General features: G+C 39.2%; 1 protein-coding gene across 1 annotated transcript in view; it reads left to right on the forward strand.

Annotated features, from left to right (window-relative positions):
• The window catches only part of LOC141767636 (BMP/retinoic acid-inducible neural-specific protein 3-like), a 63,586-nt gene that overhangs the window by 35,408 nt on the left and 7,611 nt on the right, over positions 1-20,567 (forward strand). Inside the window, exons 5-7 of the mRNA XM_074635131.1 lie at positions 11,969-12,074; positions 12,502-12,738; positions 18,362-18,584. Coding sequence (XP_074491232.1) covers positions 11,969-12,074; positions 12,502-12,738; positions 18,362-18,584 — 566 coding nt within the window. The remainder of the gene's footprint in view (positions 1-11,968; positions 12,075-12,501; positions 12,739-18,361; positions 18,585-20,567) is intronic.

Below are 20,567 nucleotides of genomic sequence, written 5' to 3' on the forward strand. Positions count from 1 at the left end.
GTTTTTGGCCTTCCCTATCTTGTTTTTTTGCAACCAGACGTGACACGAGAGGGTGGAGCTAAGTAAAACCGAATGCTGAATAAGACATTTTTAGGCGACCAAATTGTTACAATTAACTTGCATGAACTGAAAACACACTGTGAAAGGGTTAAAGTTGTAAGACGAAAACACAGACATCTCCCAGACCGGACAACGCCGTGGTAGCGACCTGTCGATCACAAGGTAGCCACGCCCTAAAGCATACCCTCCATAATTTACTAAATGAACCAACACATTCTCACTCCCAACTCGTCAAATAACGATGCACGGGGTACACCTCTTGTGTTTATTTTGGACGTGTCAGCGACGGCGTGCCAATACGCTTGTTACATGTATAGTGTTCTTTCAGAATAAACTTCCATTTTTGCAGGAAGTTTAGGCAACACAACCACTTAGTCAGGTTTAGGAAACAGTCGTGGTTGGCGTTAACTTCACTAGCAAGTGAATTTTGTATTCTTTTTGAGACGAGCTCAAAAAGAATACAAAATAATGACTCACAGGGCTGACGATACTAACGACTCACGTGACTAACAGGACTGACAATACCGTCGAGTCACGTGACTAAAGACTGACGTGACAAAATAAGTAAACTTTTATTTTGACACAGAACATAAACAGTGGTATCCTGGTTGAAAGTCTTGTGTTTGTTTGACCCATTCACCACCCCTCACACGCGCCCCGAACGGACTCTCGCGATATTAATACAACTTCACTCGCTCCGTCCGTCGAATAACGCCGCGGGTGGATTTACATTGGAGTCAGTTGACAGCCCGTTTCGTCACGTACTGTTGCTAAAGGGTGCCTCTCTGTGTCGTTGCTGATGCCTTGTGGTGATAATTGAACAGCGGTATTTGACGAGTTGGGAGTGAGAACGGGTTGAATGAACATCATGCTGTATTGAAGAAGACTTGAAACATGCGATTGAGACTATAAACTCATGTTTACAATGTTTACTGAGGTAATAAATCAAGTAAGAAGTAGGGTCCTATTCTCATTGACTTCTATACAATCAGACTTATTTTTGCAACCAGAAGAGTCAACCCCTGTGGGTATTAGAACGAATGCAAGTGTAAAGCATTTCCGCATTCGCATCAATTTTCAGAACCCTGGGTTGCTGCCTGATCTCACCTCAGTTGAGCAGCTATGGGAGACTTTAGATGCATTTGTAAGACCTTGTGGTGATCAACCATTTTGCTAAGACACTTTAAGTTGATTTTTCCAGTAATTTGTCACCCATCTGTAGTGGACTTGCTGGCTGTTACCGCTCCTTTTTCCTTGCTGTGGGGAAATATTGTATAGGCCTATATGCAGATTGTGAAGCTTAGCACTGATCTGATAGTAACTGAGCTTTTATTTTTTCACTTGCCAGCTTAAAAGCTTGCTGGTTCAAGGATTTGTGTGCACATTGATGATTGGTTGGAAACAGACACATACAGCACAGGAGGAAAATGACTTTAGCTTAATGGAAAACCGAAGCTTTAGTGAATTTATGAAAACTGATTTGCTTTTTTAGAAACAAGTTTCTGTTTTGCTACTATGCTAGCAATGAATATCATTATTATGACTCGTGGTTTTGATTTGTTATATTATGATAAAAACAAATGCACACTCCTATTACTATGGCAATATTAATTTGCATCTATATTAATCAGCCCTGAAGACATTTGAAAAAGCTTAAGATTGTAGGACTCTAGAGGTTAGACAAGGTCTATTTTCAGAATGAATACATTCTAAAGGAATATTTATACAGTGAGAAGACATCAAAAGGCGAGCCCAGAGGGCAAAGTGAAATTCATAGTGATAAGATAAACAAGTCACGTCCACAGCATGTGGTAGCATCGCAAACTGCTTATTCTAGGAAAGCCTTTAAGAGCAATTAAATGTTCCATTAAATACAGCTGTTAGTTATTCCAACACAGTCAGCACAATTATCTTGTACTCGATTATGGCACATTAATAATTCCCCTACCAACTGATCCACGTCATTTGCATATCACATTGTTTGAATCACTTGTATGTTTTCTCGCTTTTGGCAAAAAAAAACTGCCCCGTGGGGTCTTGGAAGTAGTGAAATATACAAAACTGATTTTTCTTTTTGGGGTCGATTTCTAATAGAGAAGGCTGACTGTGCACACATGCTCTGCTCCGCTGGGTTCTTTTTGCAGATGGTCTCATTGCTATGCATAGAAAAGCCATCTTTAGATTTGCATTTGGTCAATTCTCCCCTTAAAGTTGGACATCTGTCTGTGTTAGAAATTAATCTGCGGATCCCTACGGAGGCTGCTCGGATTTTAATTAATTGTGTTAACGCGTCAATAATAAAAAAAAGAAGAATAGAAGTGAGTTACTCTCCCTCTCCCGCACAGTTCTGTCAGCCTGTCCTGCCTAAAATGATTAATACCATTCTACTCACAAGACAACATTCAAGTTATTGTAAATTGAAAACAGTAGCTCTGTTAATGCGGGGGTAGGCAGAATATGTTTGGCTTCATTGGGCAAAAATTCCATAATAACCTTTCAGCATATTGCAATTCAAGTAAAAAACTAGACCTCTGCACCTCCTCATGGCTCTGTTTTCAGGCTTTGGAGCCAGTGATGGGAGACTTTGGCCAATCACAGGTCATTTCAGAGACAGAGCATTCATATTGGCTGTTCATTCAACGGAGGCAGCTGTCAATCACTCGCGAACTCCGATCAAACGGTCAAACTAGGCAGCGCTGATCAAAAATGAATTAATATTCTGTTTACTGTAATGTAATTTCTTGGGTAAAATGTTTTCCGGAAAAATCTTGTAGTGTACTGTTTAGCTGTAAAATGAGAAAGTTTGCTTTGGCTGGTGGGCGGTGCTTGGTATTTCCTCAGCTGATCTCAACATTAGGGATATCGAGCCTATAATGACTCAAATCGCTGCATCGGGTATTGGTGACAATGGATCCAATCTATTCAAATCAATTCTATGTTTAAATACTATATACATTTACATTATATAATGGAATTTAATTGTTTGAGTTTTGACCAATTTGTTGCTGCGTTAACAAAGTTTACACTTGAATTGTAATTCCTGTTAATTTTGAAGATGTTTTACCAAGCTACTGGAGTATGATTTATTATTTTAATAATAAATACCAATTTAGTGAATTTATATATATATATTTACTGTTTTTATTGTGTTTTCCTCCGGTCTGTGAAATCGTGCAGATGCCATTAGGAGCATCGGAGGACACAGAGGCACATGGGTTTTTTTCAGATTACCTGTCTCATGCATTGATGTCAGGATATAGTGACAATTTTATAAAAATAACTTTTCTTAATCATATTTGCTCCAATCTCGCCTACTGCTGCTTTAAGTATTATTTTAGTTGGAGACACAGTGTAAAAAGTACATACAGAGCTCCCAGCTTGTATTCATCCTCAGGTCTCTCTGTATTTAGTTTCCTCATTGACCTTGTAGTTGTCAAAAGTAGATGTTAAAAGAAAGACAACTTTTCTGCCCACAGCGGCTAGTCTTCCTTTCCCTCCTGGCTGGATACCGCATTCGCTGTCATTAATCTATCAAGGAGATGTTGTTACTGTTATTAGACCTTTGGGGAAATATTAAAAGAAGACACCGTCATGGTGTTTGGCAATAATTTGCAAGTGACAGCGAAGGAGATGGATTTCCCTTCCGGTTGGCAGTTTATCTTTGTTGCCCGTGGAGCCTGGATACATACGCATGCTCCGAATCAAGCTTTTTGTCAAGGATGATTGAGCTGAGATTGTGAACAATCTAACCATGAGCTCAAAAAGAGAGGAGATATTCTACTGTGCTCTCTTGTGTGTGTGTCTGAGTTTTGTCAGCACAAATCTGGTGTTATGTCTTTGAGCCTCGGATATAGTTGCGTCTTTCAAGACTCGCGGCAAAAGTTAACTTGTGAGATATTTTTATGCCTGTCTCAGAAGGTGTTCAGTTTTGACTTAACTTTTGTTTCCGCTGCAATTTTTTTACCAATTAATTTCCGTATTCATGCACCATGTCTCCATGACCTTTATCTTAAGACAGCCTATTTTCGGCTTCATTTAGCTTACTTTCCACACTTGAGGCAATTATTAGGTCCGTCCCTGACATTTTTTTTGTTTCACTCTTGCTTTGATTGTGTGCATATTTGCTCTGTGTTACCTTTTTTATTTAGCATTTTTACCTTGAATAGTAGCAGATTTTTGCAGCTCTTAGTTCTGTTTTTATATAACACCATGGGTGTAATAAAACATACAGCTTCCAAAAAATAATTCCCCCAAAAGAGTGTAACTGTTTTCATCTTATATGAAGTTGTACTGTATGATATTAGGTGCACTCATGATGTATTGTGAGCGGGCCAGCCTGCGTGAAAACCACCACAAGTACTGAGTACCATAAGAAATAAGCCCCTGTAATATTTTACTCTCCAACTATGTAATGATGTGAACCTGAGTTTTCATGACATGGGCCACATAAACTAAGGCTACGTTCCAAATCACAATTTTTACTGTATGTACTGTGGTGTGCACACAATTGGACCAGTAGGCAACCTCCTGTTCTGAAAAGTGAAGCCAATACGGAAGTGCCTTAAACTGACATTCTATATAATAACCAGCAGGGGGCGACTCCTCTGGTTGCAAAAAGAAGTCTGATTGTATAGAAGTCTATGATAAAATAACCCTACTTCTCACATGATTTATTACCTCAGTAAACATTGTAAACATGAGTTTAAGGTTTCAAGTCTTCATTAATAAAGCATGATATTCATTTAGTAAATGATGGTCCCATTTAGAGTAATATAGAGCATAAAGCAGGGTATGCTTTAGGGCGTGGCTACCTTGTGATTGACAGGTCGCTACCACGGTGTTGTCCGGTCTGAGAGTTGTCCGTGTTTTTGTCTTAGAGCTTTTACCCTTTCACACGGTGTTTGCACTTCATGAAAGTTAATTGTAACATTAAGGTCACCTTAAAATGTCTTATTCAGATTTTGATTGTGCTTAACTCCAACCTCTTGTGTCACCTCTGGTTGCGAACAACCAAGAAGGCGTCGGCCAAAATGACAAACTCGAGGTTTCAAAATGGCAGTCCACAAACCAATGGGTGATGCCACGTTGACTACGTCCACTTCTTATACAGTCTATGATTGAGGCATACTACTTCATCATAACATTGCGCCTTGAACTTTGACCCTCTTGCTCATATATCAGCTGTGCAGAGGATTGTGGGTCAGAATAGCCAGAAAGCATGCTGGCTTGCATACTGCAAAATGTGATCGGATGTAATAGGACATCCTGGTATTTTTGGCATACTGCATTTCACATACTATGTATTGGGACATACACATTTTTTTTTTCTGGCATACCAAATAGTATGGTACTATGGGTATTAGAATCCACAGTCTTTTTTCAAGGCTCTGAACACCCACACAGGTGTTTTCAGTTAATCTGGCCGATCAGACCTCGTCTCAGGACTGTATGGGTGTGTATAGACTAATTGATTGACATCTTCCTGAGTCTTCTTTTAGCTTTTTTGCACCTGTTAAGGCGGGACAAATTATACTTTTAACATTCTTATTGGTAGATGAAAAGAGGTCTAATCAGCCAGAATAGATGAAAAACACCCGTGTGTGGGTGCAAAGAGGCTTTAAGCACAACTCAGGTCGTTTTCTCCAATGCACAGCAATATTTTAAAACCACTATATCACCACAAGGCCCTTCAAATGAACATGGTGTAAATATCCTGCCTTTTTATCCAGTATAACTTATACTGACTGTGTTTTAAAAGACCAAAAGACTGAGTGTGGCTACATGGTCAGTTTATTCACTGTTCAAGATGAATACCATTAGTATAATCTGTCTGCTATGCTTTTTCTACAATATATCTTAATGCATTAGTCTCTGATTTATTTCAAGTGTAGCCTAATGGCTGTAGAAAATTGAAGCAGTCTCCGTAAAAATAGTTGGCTTTTTGTCTTTCTTTCTGTATTCAGTCAACCCATATATTGAATCACAACATTTTCATTTAGAATAAATGTAAATATATAATTTGTTTTGGAGTTAAGCCAGCAGAGAATGAGCTGTGAGCCTTAATAGATCACCCGTCTGGTAATAGAAATAAGCATATTCGGCTCGAGTGGAGCCGTGGATCAGTTATCTGCCTGAACAGCTTCAAAAGCTTCATTTGTCCCAGAGAATCATTTCCTTCTGGCACACGGGAGGTAGTTTTAGTTAAAACAGGAAGAGGACGGGTTCTTTCTGCTTGTTCAGAAGTAAATACAAGCAAGCAACAGATGCTGTACACAATAAACATTATCTGGTGTTTTACACTCTGTTAGGTTTGCTGTCATTTCTTGTTTACCAAAATGTTACATTAGCATTTGACACGCCATGCTTAAATTCCACAACAAAAAAAAACAGCTTTGCTCTTACTTTTTTGATCTTTACTTTTTCTTTCCACACTGGTGTTAAGAGTTATGGCGATTTGGGCTTCAGTCACAGATCGGTGAAAGGCCCAGAGTACAAATCACAGGTGCTGTTTTTTGTGAATTTACCAAGCAAATTGCAAAGTTATTTCACGCAGCTCTGCAACACAGACAGAAGGACACAGTGGTGTTTGCTTACTGCGACTGTTTATTCAGACAAACAACGGATTTTTGACAATCCGGACAATCCCTGTACACACAACTCACTGTGGCTGTCCACATCTTTCCTCAAATAAACACTCTCTTCCCAAATACGAGTTGAAAAAAAGGCTGGTGGACAGAGTTGTCTGCATGTGTGTCAATTGGTGTGATTTTTTATTTTTTTTCTTCTCCTCCTCCTACATGGTTGAACCTGTTCTGAGTTAATTAACCTGACTCAGAATAGGTGTGTGAAATCAAGTCCCCTGTCCGCCTCCAGCTGGTGCTTCCAACACACCCACTCATGACAGCCAGCACTCATGACCAGACCTTCTTTCTATTGCTTTTTTATGGATTGATGCTGTCTAATGTGATATAAATCCTTCAACCTGCAGGAAACATTTTCATTTCTAATTATGTACACATAGCTGTTGTGGGACAGATTGTCAGATATGCAAAAATGCCATAATGACGCATGGAGTGTGGATAAATAAGGTGGCCATATCCTCAATATAGGCTGGCGGGTAGATAACCCTCTCTTTAGCGCCAAACCAACAACTCCTGCCAACTTGTTTGGCACCTCACTTCATGTGACTGATCCGTTTCCTAGATTTATAAAAGAGTTCTCCTGGGAAAAGAGAATCTCAAGCTCACCAAATGTGTTTTTCCCCTCAAACTGTAGTAATTTGATATCCTCCAAGCGTCAGTAGCTGACTTTGGGTGTCATTTATTCTCGCATGGAGACTTTACACCTCCCACACAGTCACGTCAGTTTTTGTAGTGAAACCTGCTCTATGCTGCTTCTCTCCGTCACCACATTGTCAGACTGCTATTGTGCAAACTGCAGAATGGGGAAAAAAGGGTGACTTTGACATCAATGAAGTAATCACACCTACTGACAATAATGATCCTATTGTAGCGCGGTTTTCTCCTCCGCCACAGGAGCACCAAAATTGCCAAAAATCACTTGTTATACCATGTGAGTTCCCATCATACACCTTTGACGGATCCTGTGTGTCACTGATGTACAAAATAAAGCCATAAAAAGTGAAGAAATTATGTTGAGGGTTCCATAATCATGCTCTGGCAGTCTTTATTTCACCAGTAACACTTTTTAACCAATTTCAGCCACCATTTATTTAAATTTTTGGTGAGGAATTGAGGAAGTTAATCCTACAATTAACCTCCAATGTACTGCAAGCTACTTGTTTGTTGTTGTGAAAGGACATTCTGTTTTTTTGTACCACTAAGGAGTAAAGTGAAAAATGAATTAATGAGCTTCTGCCAATAACCGTAGATGTATCAACAGATGTGTGTTGATTTTGATGTCTTTGTTTATTGCTGTATCTCTGTAGGAGGTGTTTTTAAAAAAAAAAGGATTCTACTCTTAACTAACAAAGCTAATATTTCAGCATACACGCCTCTGTAAATTTGATTAGATTGCTGTTGATGTCTTCAGATTTGGCTTACAATTAAAAAGGGGATGTCAAAGCAAATTATCTATAACCTCAAATTTTAAAAAGTTCAGGTATATTCAAAGTTATTCACATTTATTCTTATTCACTGTCAGCATAATTGCCTCATTATTTTCTTGCTAGAGGCATGCCTCTCTGGCAATGTCAATCTTTCGGTTGATCCAACACTTTGGTCCAGACTAAAATATCCCAACAACTATTGGATGGATTGCCATGAAATGCTGTACCGACATCCATGGTCCCCAGATGATGAATCATACAGGCTTTGGTGATCCCTTGACCTTTTGTCCAGTGCCGCTATGAGGTCCACATAAAAACTATTGAACCATGTCCCCCTCAGGATGAATTGTAATAATTTTGGTGACTTTTCATAGCATCATCATCAGGTCAAAATCTTAATTTGTCCAATACTTCAACGGATCTTATACAACGATTCGTACGATATCCTACGTGAAGTTGTTCCTCATTTTTCGTGCGTTCTCCTATGAATGTCCAGCAACACGTGTCAATTTCCAGTTGTTACACGCATACAATTTTTTTTAAATAAACTTCCGTCTTAACAGGAAACAACATGCTTAGGTTTAGGCAACAAAGCTACTTAGTTATGTTTAGGAAAAGATTGTGGTTTGGCTTACAATAACTATGTTTGAAATACTTGGTTAAGTTTAAGCGATAAAACTACTTGGTTAGGTTTAGGAAAAGATTGTGATTTGGGTTAAGTGGCGTTTCTTAAGTATGGAAGTTACATGACAAATAAGTCTATGCAAGACCCAGGAAGAGTGCCGGGCTATGAAAACAATTTGACGTAGGCCAAACTCTGGAATTACAAATTAAGGCTTGTCACATGATGCCAATGGGCCCAAAAATACTTTTTCCTCTAGACCTACAGTGGGAAAGAGACATCTGTAAAAGAGTTATTATCCTTTCTCTGTTCATGTGAATGAACCTGAGATTGACAGCTGGGAGGCGGGTTTAAAGGAAATGCTTGTACATGTCAGTGCCCATTGATCAGAAGTCAAACGTTTTGCGCCACTGAGCAACTTTCATAGGAATTAACGGGTCCCTGCCTCCAATGCTGTATCTGCTGTATTCTCTTTATACATCCATGAGTCAACATTTGGGGTAAACTAACTAAAGTGGCCTTACTTAAGTACAGAACTTATATGAACTTATATGACAAATAAATCAACGTTGAGTTCTGGTTACACATGGGACATTAACAGCAGTCTCCTGGGTGAAAGATTGGTGTTTTTGGACCCACCCATCCACCCTGATCTCCTCCCTATGTGAAGTTTGTCACTCTTTATACTTCCTGGTTCACGATTACATGGGATATGAATTACAGTGCATTACTTTTCGTAGGTATAGCTACGAACGGTGTATGAGATCAGCCTGATTACTTTGGTTTATGACAAAATATGTACAAAACTTATATTTCTCTCAACCTCAGCTGTACTTTGTGCTTAGTGCTTAAATGTTAGCACACTAAAATGCATGTTAGCATGCTGACGTTTGCATGTAGCTCAATGCACGGCTGTAAGTACATCGGCTGTAGACTCTTCGTCTTGTTGAAATAAGGGAGCACTTTTATTCAAGATGACCTCATCCAATATTAACAAATCAATCCTCCCAATTGCATTGGAGTTAATGTTTATTTGTATAACACCATATCAATAAAAATGCAGTTCAAGTCCTTTGCAGGACAATAAATTAAGAGAACCCTGATATCTGGATGATGATTCATTATCTGGCTTGCATCATGTTACATGCAGCCTGGATTAGTTAAAGGGAAACTTTGCCAATTTCACACATTTGAGTCTGTTTAGAGGTCTTAGACTACTACTACATATGTGAAAAAAGTAGTATAAAGCCTTTTGTTGCTCCAGAAGGAGCAGCTTGCAATCTGCTTAATTGCCTCAAGTGATGACACTTGCATTGTGGGTAAAGTAGGCGCCATGTTTTGACAAGGAAGAAGAAACATGGAATGAATAAAAAAAGATAATATGCTGTATCTGGTTCAGCTTCATAGATTTTTTTGTATTATTCATTATTTTTGTCCATTGTGTGTTTGACAATGTAAAAAGATTGCAATGCGAAATTGGTGGAGTATTTATTGAAGCCACAATTCAATAACTGTTCCACAATTAACAGATGATTTGATTGTCAATCCTCTCATCACATTTCAGCCTGTGCAGTCCTCTAACAATATTGCATGCCTCATGTAAAAGTTTGCACCGAGCAATTACATGAATCCTCAGGTGCCTTTATAATTGAATAGGACATGCTTACGCTAGCATCACAATAGATTTTAGCATGTTATGGGTGTCAGGGGGCATTGTAATGGGGAGACACAATGTAGAGATGAATTTGACAGATGACACCACAACTTACTCATTATGCTTTACTCCAGAGATCCAACCCAATGTCGAGCCCATTCGCTCACAAAGCAGTGTTGTAGTACTCAACATCCATCTTGGTCTTGTGATCGGTCTCAAGACCCCTCTTTGAAGGTCTCGATCTCTCCTTGGAATCGATTAAATTTTTACTCGGTCTTGTCTTGGTCTCAGTCAAAGAAAACTCAGGATTTTTTTACAAGACTACAACTGCCGGGATTTCACTAAACTGCCTGTGTATATTTAGATTTATTTGTTAAAATCATTACTGTGATTGCTCCTAGAAAACGAAGGAAAAACCCAACACATAAAATTCACCTCTGCAATGTATTTTGATAATTTTTTCAAGACATTTCTCATGGTACACTTATACACACTATGTATGGCACTAAAAGAGGTGAATGAAGAGGAATCTTTATTTGTTTTTGGTGGGTGTTTTTATTGGAATGTGCATCTGTCAGATCAATTTGAGGAGTGCCTATGTCTGCATGTTCCACATTTTATCTTAAGTGTCATGCAGTGTGGAACTCGCACTGGTCTTATCTTGGTCTTGACTTGGTCTCATCCTGCCTTGGTCTTGGTCTTAACCCCTCGAAGTCTTGGTCTTGTCTTGGTCTCGATACACTCTGGTCTTGTTCAAGACTTGGTCTCGGTTTTGGTGGTCTTGCCTAAAACACTGTGACAAAATTATTCTCAGGTCTAATTAATAATATATTTTTTTTGTTTCTTAGAATAGGAAATAGTGAAGAGAAAGTGTATTGTCCCTAGTAGGGATGTCATGAGAACCGATACTTTGGTACCAAGTCAATGCCAAAATTCTGAAAACGTGACAGTACTTATTTTTCTACAGTACCATATAGATACCGGGGGCCAGGGTTTGAGACTGAAGGTGTCCCGTCATTGCGGGTGCAACAGGAATATTCTGTGAAAATGCCACATTGTGAACAACAAATCTTTGTTCAAATTGGCAGGAGGGGAGTTAGTAACGTTAACTGTTAGCAGCCAATGGGAAGCACAGTCCTGCTAACGTACAGTGTCGGCATTTAGGTACGTTACGATACATTCAAGTTATATTAAGTAAAAATGAGTATTGGGTGAAGGTAAATTACAACGTTATCATGATGTGTTCAAATGTTATCTTATAAAATAATTTGTTTTGCTAGAAACTTGAGGCGGATCATCACAGATTAATAATAAATCGCAAAAGACAGTATGCAAACAGCAATAAAGTAGTGTATGTTGAAGTACACGGGATTTATTGTTTTGTTTTTGTTTTTTACCGTGTTATCGAATTGGGTATTGGATCGACTACTAAATTTCTGGTATTTTCCACTTCCTTATTTTTTCCTTTATTCCTCTCTCTCCCTCTATGTATATTTAAAGCCATTAGTGGGTGTTTTCTCAGTAGGCTATGTATTATTATGTGCTTTTGTTTTCCTCCCTTTAGGTGACCGAAACAAGGACGGGCCCTCTCGGATGCAGTAACTATGACAACCTCGACTCTGTCAGCTCCGTTTTGGTTCAGAGCCCTGAAAACAAGATTCATTTGCAAGGTTGGCCATCCATAATTGAACTCCCCCAATTTCTGATGGAATTGTCGCAGTGTCTGTTCTCTGGCAAGCTTATAACTGCAGCGTGAGAGTGTCAGAACGAATTTAGCTTCAATCACTCTTTCACTTGTTTTGCCATGCATGCTTGCAGAGTTCTGAAGTGAATCCCAGACAGTAATGATTCAGAACAAAAAGTCGCAGGACTGTGCAGTAAAAAATAAAACTTTAAGTGAATCTCAGCATATTGCATGTGACGCAGAGCATATGTCAAGCTTGGCAAAAAAACAGAGGAAATGAGTGCCGGCCTTCAGTGATTTACAGATCTAGCTCACTACAGCCATCTAAACACATTTTCTGCAATACCTAAAGCACTTACAGCTCCATCTTCATTCATCCATGTGACATTTCCATGTTTTTGTCCTTGCCTCAGGCCTTCAGGCCATACTGCCAGAGTACCTAAGGGCCAGGTTCGTGCAGGCAGCTCTCAGCTACATCGGCTGTAATGAGGAGGGCCAGTTTGTGTGCCGGGACAATGACTGCTGGTGCCAGTGCCTCGCCGACTACCCACAGTGTAATTGCCCCGAGGTGGATCTGAGGGCTATGGAAGCCAGTGTGCTGAAAATCCGAGATTCCTGGAACATGGCCAACCGAGACTTTGAGGAGTCAGGTCAGTGTTATCCTTTTTGCGCTCGTTCAATGGCTGTGACCCTCCCGCTGACAGCAAATTAGAGCCTATTGTTACAGGAGCCGACGGGCAAAGCAAACAAAGACCGAAAGGGACAAACAAGGGACAATTACATTCAATCAATGTGATGGGAATTCAACGGTACACAGAGGAGCAATTTTTAAACCAGCATCTTGCAAAATTATATGAAAACAACAGAGAAGAGCATCTCTTGCCTATTAACAGATATGACTCAGATTTTAATGGGTTTTCAAAGTCCCACTGTTAGTTGTGGTCATAGCCTATAAATTATTATATAGATTAAAAAAAAATGACAACAAAATATTTATCCCTCCCATAAATGTAAAGCACTTTTACATATTTTTAATTTCTCTTTCGTATAGATTTTGATTGAAACACCATGCAAAACATTTGTTAGACATGTGTTGCAGCTGATATTACACAGTAAGGGTGATGTCATTTTACATTATCATTTTATATATATATATATATATATATATATATATATATATATATATATATATATATATATATATATATATATATATATAGTGATAGTGTCATATTTTTTGCAAGTTCACTTGAGTAACTGTTTATTAATACATTTTTTGTTGGGCAATCTGCTGAATTAAATGTTTGACAAATGTAAGGTTCTTCATCACATTGATTAAATGATCCTATAAATCCAATACTGCCATAAAACAGTCCTGCCTATTGACTGGCAACATTTCCCTCAGTGGCCTGATACAGCCAGAGATATTAAAAGGCATAGCTGACTCAGTGGAAATGGCGTATAAAAATCTCTAACAGTTGACAAATCTGTCATCTCACAGCGAATGTTGTCAAATCACCTAACGCTCTTCTTCGGCATTCAAACAACTACCTCTCGCTGCCACTTGAGCCTGTCTGTGTGCGGAAATTGCACAGTGTAAATCTCAATGTCCAGAAAATGAAAGGGTAGCGTTTACAGTAATGTGACTAGGTCAACAGTGATTCAGTCGACTGAAGGTTTTTCAGTACCGAAGGGGAAGCTGTCACACCCCGGAAACAAACTACAGTAGCAGCCTATGATGTAACCTATGATGTAATGTTTCGCAGCTCAGCTGCAGCCATTTTTTTCAGTTAACCTCCTGTAATACAGCTAACCATTGTGCTCACAGTGTTCACTTGGGGTGAGTGTGAAAAAAGCTATTGTACAAACAAGCTTTTTGCAAGGAGATTTTAATCAATGAATAGACACACTGTTTGGTGCACACTTTGACACTATTAAAAGTAGGGTTGGTAATCTTAAGAAACTAGCAAGGGCACACTAGATTTTTCAACACAGCCACCAGAAAAGAATGTTGGCATTGGACGTTACTGCAAACCACAGATACGGCGAATGGCGACATTTCTGAACCAAAAATACACTTCATGAATACGTTTCCTATCAGCCTTGTATCATGCTTGCAGAAACGCAATGCCATGTGGTTAATGTTGTGAAACGATTTGTTAGGCTTATGGAACAAAACTACTTGGTTAAGGTTAGAAAAAAGATTATGGTTTGTGTTCAAATAATAATGTAACAACATAACGCAACGTAACAACGCAACATAACAACCGTAACAATGCAACAAAACCACTATAGTTACGTTTCGGAACAAACTACATGTTTGGGCTTAAAACTACTAAGTTTGTAGAGTAAAAATCACACTGAACATTGTGAACACAGGATACGAGCAAACAGATGATTGTAACGTGACACACTGGACACAAACAGAGGTCTCCTGGATGAAAGCCTTGTATTTGTTGGACCCATCCACCCCCCTCCTGCCGGCCCAGTGTGTCTCTTTTCGCTCTTTATCTCACTTGCTCTGTTCAAAAGCAAAAAAGTCAACATTCAACGTATCCCTGGTTTGCAGAAACGTCCAATGCCAACATTTTGTTTTCCTGGTGATTGGGCTGAGATTTTAAAAGTTATCCAACCGAAAAACCCAGCCCAGTGTTGCCAACTCTTTTTCAATTAAAGTAGCTAGCAACACTAGCTCGCCAAGTTGGCAACACTGACAGCCCGTCTCTTCAGGGCTCCTTCCAAAGCCATTCCGCCAAAATTACCATTATGAACGTAAACATATCATCACTTAAACAACAACCTATTGTTAGTACTCACAGCTGTCAAGATAGCGGCTAACTCCTGTGATGCGCAATGAGTGCACGGGCAGAGTGCACGCAGGTAGGCAGGCAAGTAGGCCATCCAACCATTTCATTCAGCCAAACTTGAATGATTGGACGGGTTTATTACAGCCCTGTGACAGCCACAGATGCCGTTTTTTTTTTGCCAGAGCATTTGATTCATTGATTGCTGTCGGAATGTAATGAGAATTCCAACAAATATAACAAATTATGCGTTTAAAGAAAACTACCAACCCTAGCTTTAACTCCAAGGTTGTGTCCTCAAGAGTGCATCACATATTTGACTGAATGTTCCAACATAGCTCTGTTTCTGTGCTCCCTTCATAATTGAAACTGTGAGCTGCATCCACATGCCCTGAGGGCATCGAGCTTGCTTCAGTCATTCCCAGCCCTGCCATAAGCTGTTCTTTGTGCACCTTGCTGGCTGAGTGTGTTATTACTGGCTACATGCTTTCTGTACTGAGGGCAACTTGATTAGCACACAGCTTGCAAAAACTTAAGCAGCAAGGTGCCCTGAGAATCTCAGTTGCAGTGCTGTATTAAATAAAGACAAATAAGTAAGTTCCCTTGAAACCCCTGGGGATCCACTTGTGCATTTGATCTAATAGAGAACAACTAACATCAGCAGCAGAGAGATTAATAATCATGACTGTGATTGTTAAATGAGGTTTCCACAGTCAGCTAATGGCGGACATGATTTGCTTCGTTCTTCCACTGAGTGATGCTTTAATTAAGGAACTATATATTCTTTATAGTCTTTCTCTACCACTTTATACAGTTACCTGGTGATCTTCAGTTTTCAGTGAGACAAATAATAGAGTCATATTCATAATGGTATATTGAAATGGACAGAGGACTACGATCCATTGACTGTAGGGTGCAATATGTACCAAGTCAGGGGGTACAGATCCAAGAGGTCAAAATACATTTAAATAATTGACTTTTCTTGTAAAATGAATTAGAATATCTGCATAAAATTAAGGCACATAATGTATTAATTGTAACCTCATAATTTAGCAATTTAAGAAGAATCTGCTAAATAAGTCTCTCGATACACATCATTAACCTCCAACCCCAATTCATGTTTAACAATGCCCAGAATGTCTCTGTACTTGTGCTCCTCCAAATCTGACAGTGGCTTCTATTTTTAAAATCATACCAAGGGGGAGCGCTCTTACCTTCCCGGGTTCAGCGGCTGACAAGATAATAATGGTGGGCAGAGAGTGGGTTTCCAGGGATGAGGTATTGTTGTCTTGGTGACAAAATAATGGATGGAGCCCATCAGCAGTGTGCACTTTCCACCAGCTTGACACTATGAAAAGGTTACAGTTTTGTGGACTGTACTTAATTAATCAATAACTTTTACAGAGATTAAAGTAGTGTACATGGAAATACCATAGATTGTATATACAAAGTGGACATAGTCAACGGGACGTCACCTATTGGTTTGTGAACTACGGTTTTGAAGCCTCGATTTCCACATTTTGGCTGTTGCCATCTTGGTTTTTGCAACCAGAAGTGACACAAGAGGGTTGACCTAAGTACAACAGAACCCTGAATAAGACATTTTTAGGCTAACACAATGTTACAATTAACTTTCATGAACTGAAAACACACTGTGAAAGGGTTAAAGTTGTAGGACGAAAACATGGACAACTCCAAGACCGGACAACACAGTGGTAGCAACCTGTCAATCACAAGGTAGCCACGCCCTGAAGCATATCCTGCTTTATTGTCTATTTTACTCTAAATGGGACCGTAATTTACTGAATGAACATCATGCTGTATTGAGCAAGACTTGAAACTAGTGATTGAGACCATAAACTCATGTTTACAATGTTTACTGAGTTGATAAATCAAGTGAGAAGTAGGGTCATTTTCTCATAGACTTCTATTTGCAACCAGAAGAGTCGCCCCCTGCTGGCTATTAGAAAGATTGCAAGTTTAAGGCACTTCTATATTGGCTACACTTTTCAGAACCGGAGGTTGCCGTCTGGGAAATACCAACCGTCCACAATGATCACATGTAATACACTTAACACTGGTTAAAAAATATTGAGAAAACCATAGCCTTGTCTTTTTAAAATAGTTTCCACCCTGATTACGCAATTTGTAAAAGCATTTTTCAAACTGTGGGATGTAATTTTTTGAATACCACAATTGTTTGAATGTGGTGAAGCCTGGTGATATCCTTTTAACAAGTGTATATATATAAATTTTTCCTTTATCCTTTCTATTGTTTTTAATTGTTATACTTTTCATTGCAGCTCTTTGTACTTTCATTTGCTTTGTCTCATCAGATTTTTATGATTACTCTTGATTGAACTTTTCATACAGGGAATTATGTTTCAATTGTGCAAACGAGTAAATATATATCTGTGTAGCTGTTAATGCAATGCGTCATGAGAGGGCATTGCACCCCTGATGCGTCCCCTTGGTGACAGGCTCATTACTGAGCCTATATTAAAAAATTAAAGTATATAATTATGACCCATTTTTTTATACTTACATCTTTAGTAGAAACAAATGGGCTTGTGGCTAAGTGCTACACACTGCCACTGTATGGAACATTTTGAGAGGTATTTTTAGAGGATTTGTTGACAAATATTAAAAAATATTTATATTATACATATAATGTAATATAATATATAATATAAATGAATATGTCAAAAGGCGTGGAAACAAATGAAGGAATATGGAAGCCGCGCCGTGTTTCTTTTCTCCTCAGGAGAGCGTCTCCCATTTTAAAATGTAGGCCATGGAAAGCACCCCCAAATACCCTTTTAATATATTTTATTACAAGCTGTTTAATCAACTTATTAATTCCGCAGGAACGTGTAATACACCTTGCATAATCACCAGGGAGGCCATTGACACTTAATTGGTTTTCTAATCAGATGCTGTATTATCAAGATAACGTTAGCTAATTACAAATAGTGCAGTCATTTTCTCATCAGTGTTGCACTTCGCATCGGTTTTTCCATACAACCAATCATGATTACAGTGATGATGATATTGTTATTGAATGCCGTGGAAATGTAATCTGTTTGCTGTGCATTGTGTGTGAAAGCAGACGGCAGCTCTGAAGGGTTGACATGATATATTATCCTCTGTGCTCCTTGTCCATATTTCCCTCGCAGACAGGCCAGCAGAATTAGCCCTGGAAAGGCTGTTGGCTGTTCATTAATGGAAGAAAAAAAAAAAACCTTACCCCAACCTCGTATTTAGCTCTGCCTTTTCCCATTAGCATAGGCGTCAAACAGTATCACTTCCAGTTTGCCCTGCAGCTCTGGAGCCCATGTGGCCCCTAGAAAGTGATTCCCTCATTTGGCCTGCCTAAATTTGCCAAATATTGTTGGAAGGAAGTGAGAGTTAGTTTGGCTTGTGCTGGCAGAAGTGTTCAACTTGTCTCTCCTCTCCTCCTGCCTTTCAGATGAGTTTCAGAACTTCGTTCGAAGGCTCCCCACGTTCTACGCCCTGAACATGTCCGCCATCCAATACTTCTGGAAAATGGAGCCGACCATCCACCAACGCTACAAGCAGCTGGAGCTCGGCACCCAGCAGCTTCTGAGCAAAGCGCGGCGCATCGTCAACAAACTCTTCACCCTCAGCAAGAGGTGTCGAACTCAGCCCAAAATTATTATGCTGAGGGAGAGGTGAGAAGCTGATAAGTATTCCTGCTGACTTTTCGGTTAATACGGCTGTGGAAGTGTGTGCGTGCGTGTGGTTGTGCATGTGTGAAAATAAGCAACAAATTCCAAAGCCCGCAGTCACATCACAAATCCTTTCAAGCAAACTGTGAACGGCAGTGCTCATTTATTTTCTCCAGCCCACTCTGTGCTCGGCGCTTTTGTTATCCCCTCAACTAGGCATTATGCTAATAATACATACAATATGTTAGCGCTTTGATATTCAACTGAGGTCCTACTGAGGTGAGCTATATAGTGTCACACCTGATGACTTGGCTGCACTCCCAGCACAGGTCTCCTTTACATGCAGGAAATCAAAAGCCATTCTCCTGTGAAATTAAAGTGTGCAGTGTTTTAAAGGGGGTATGCAAAGTGCGTGAGATCTTCCTGTTGGTTAACTGTGATGAAATCATAGACAAAAAAGTTTTCTGTGTCTCCTCAGTAGATCATTCGATCTATTTTTGTGTTTTTCTCCAAAAAAAAAGTCATATATTCTCCAGACTCCAAGCTTATGAAAAAGAAATGTGATTTAGTCGGTACAGCTAATGCAGCCCAGGTTTATTTTAGGAGTCATTTCAGGTGAGAAACTAAATATTCATCCTCTGCCATGTGTTTTTTTAGCTGCAGTTTTTATCGCCCACCACCTAAAGGAATATAATCCCTGTTCATTCTTTATACCAATATGTTACCAATCACCTACACAATCTTATCAGACCATACATAAGATGTATTGTTAACCTTAGAGCTGCTACAACTTCAAATGTTCTGCTTTTCTTTTTTTCTCAACATAGCAGATGCTAACATTTTTGCATATAGAGCACAATAGCCAGTGAACTATAGAGCTAATGTACACTGGTATGGGATATTTACTAAGGATTTACAGCCCACTAAACAGCCAAATTGCATTTGCCCCTTATATACTAATAGAATACACCGAGATTTCACCCGCCACTAAAATGCAAAAAATGCAGCACGGCTGAAAATTGCCAGTTGGGTCTCATGTAATATGTATTTTAAGGCACTCCTGTTTGAAGGTGCAAAATATGTGAGGAAGGAATGGTAATACAAATAGCCATCACAGCTGATTTATCACTGTATACTGACCACTAGGAAACTGTATCTGATATTTAATGTCTGGGAAAAGCAGGTGTAAAATCAGCGGCACTGTTTTATTGGATGCACACGATGTGAGACTATAACCGAACACAGTCGGACACAGAGAGAGAAATGTTAATTAAAAGTTTAATTACACAATTACTACAGTAGAGCTCTCCTCTCAGCACAACAACACAAGACAAAAGAGCAGCAACACCCTGTTATCTTTCACACAACTTCACCTTTTGGTTTCCTGCAGGTCCCCCCTGCCTATTTTTCCTGATTTGTAATGGCTCACAGCACGAGCCAGTAATAGTCATTAAGTAGGCTGTGATATTATCCATTTACAGAGATAATCTAGTCAAAGGAGTGTTAACAGTTATACTAATCTCCCACATTTCCATAACTCAACTCAATCACATATCTCTTTGTTTCTTTCTGTCTTTGTTTGTCAGGCTATTTAATAATATTTCCTAACATATTGTTAATTAACTTTATTATGGTCCAGCATGCTTAAATAATCTGTTGTATTTTCTTAAGGGTGTGTTATTATTCGTCCCCCGGGCTGGTTCTTTTATTTTGAGGGGTTAATGCCGGTCGGAGGCAAAAGGACAGTAATATGGCAGGACTGTCAGTGCATTTCCTTCCAGCACTAACTAATTAATGACAATGCAATTAGATGATTAAATAATAAGCGTCTTGTAGGATACGTGGAGATGAATCCATAAATAAGGCACATCCATACAGTACGTGCAGCTCCGTCTGCCCGGAATGTAATAAATTCAATATTTCTCAACACTTCAGCTGGACAGTATCTGGGACAAATTTAGGGAGAGCAGTAAATGCAGTAATGAG

The sequence above is a fragment of the Sebastes fasciatus genome, chromosome 5 (genome assembly GCF_043250625.1).
Source record: "Sebastes fasciatus isolate fSebFas1 chromosome 5, fSebFas1.pri, whole genome shotgun sequence".
Lineage (NCBI taxonomy): Eukaryota > Metazoa > Chordata > Actinopteri > Perciformes > Sebastidae > Sebastes > Sebastes fasciatus.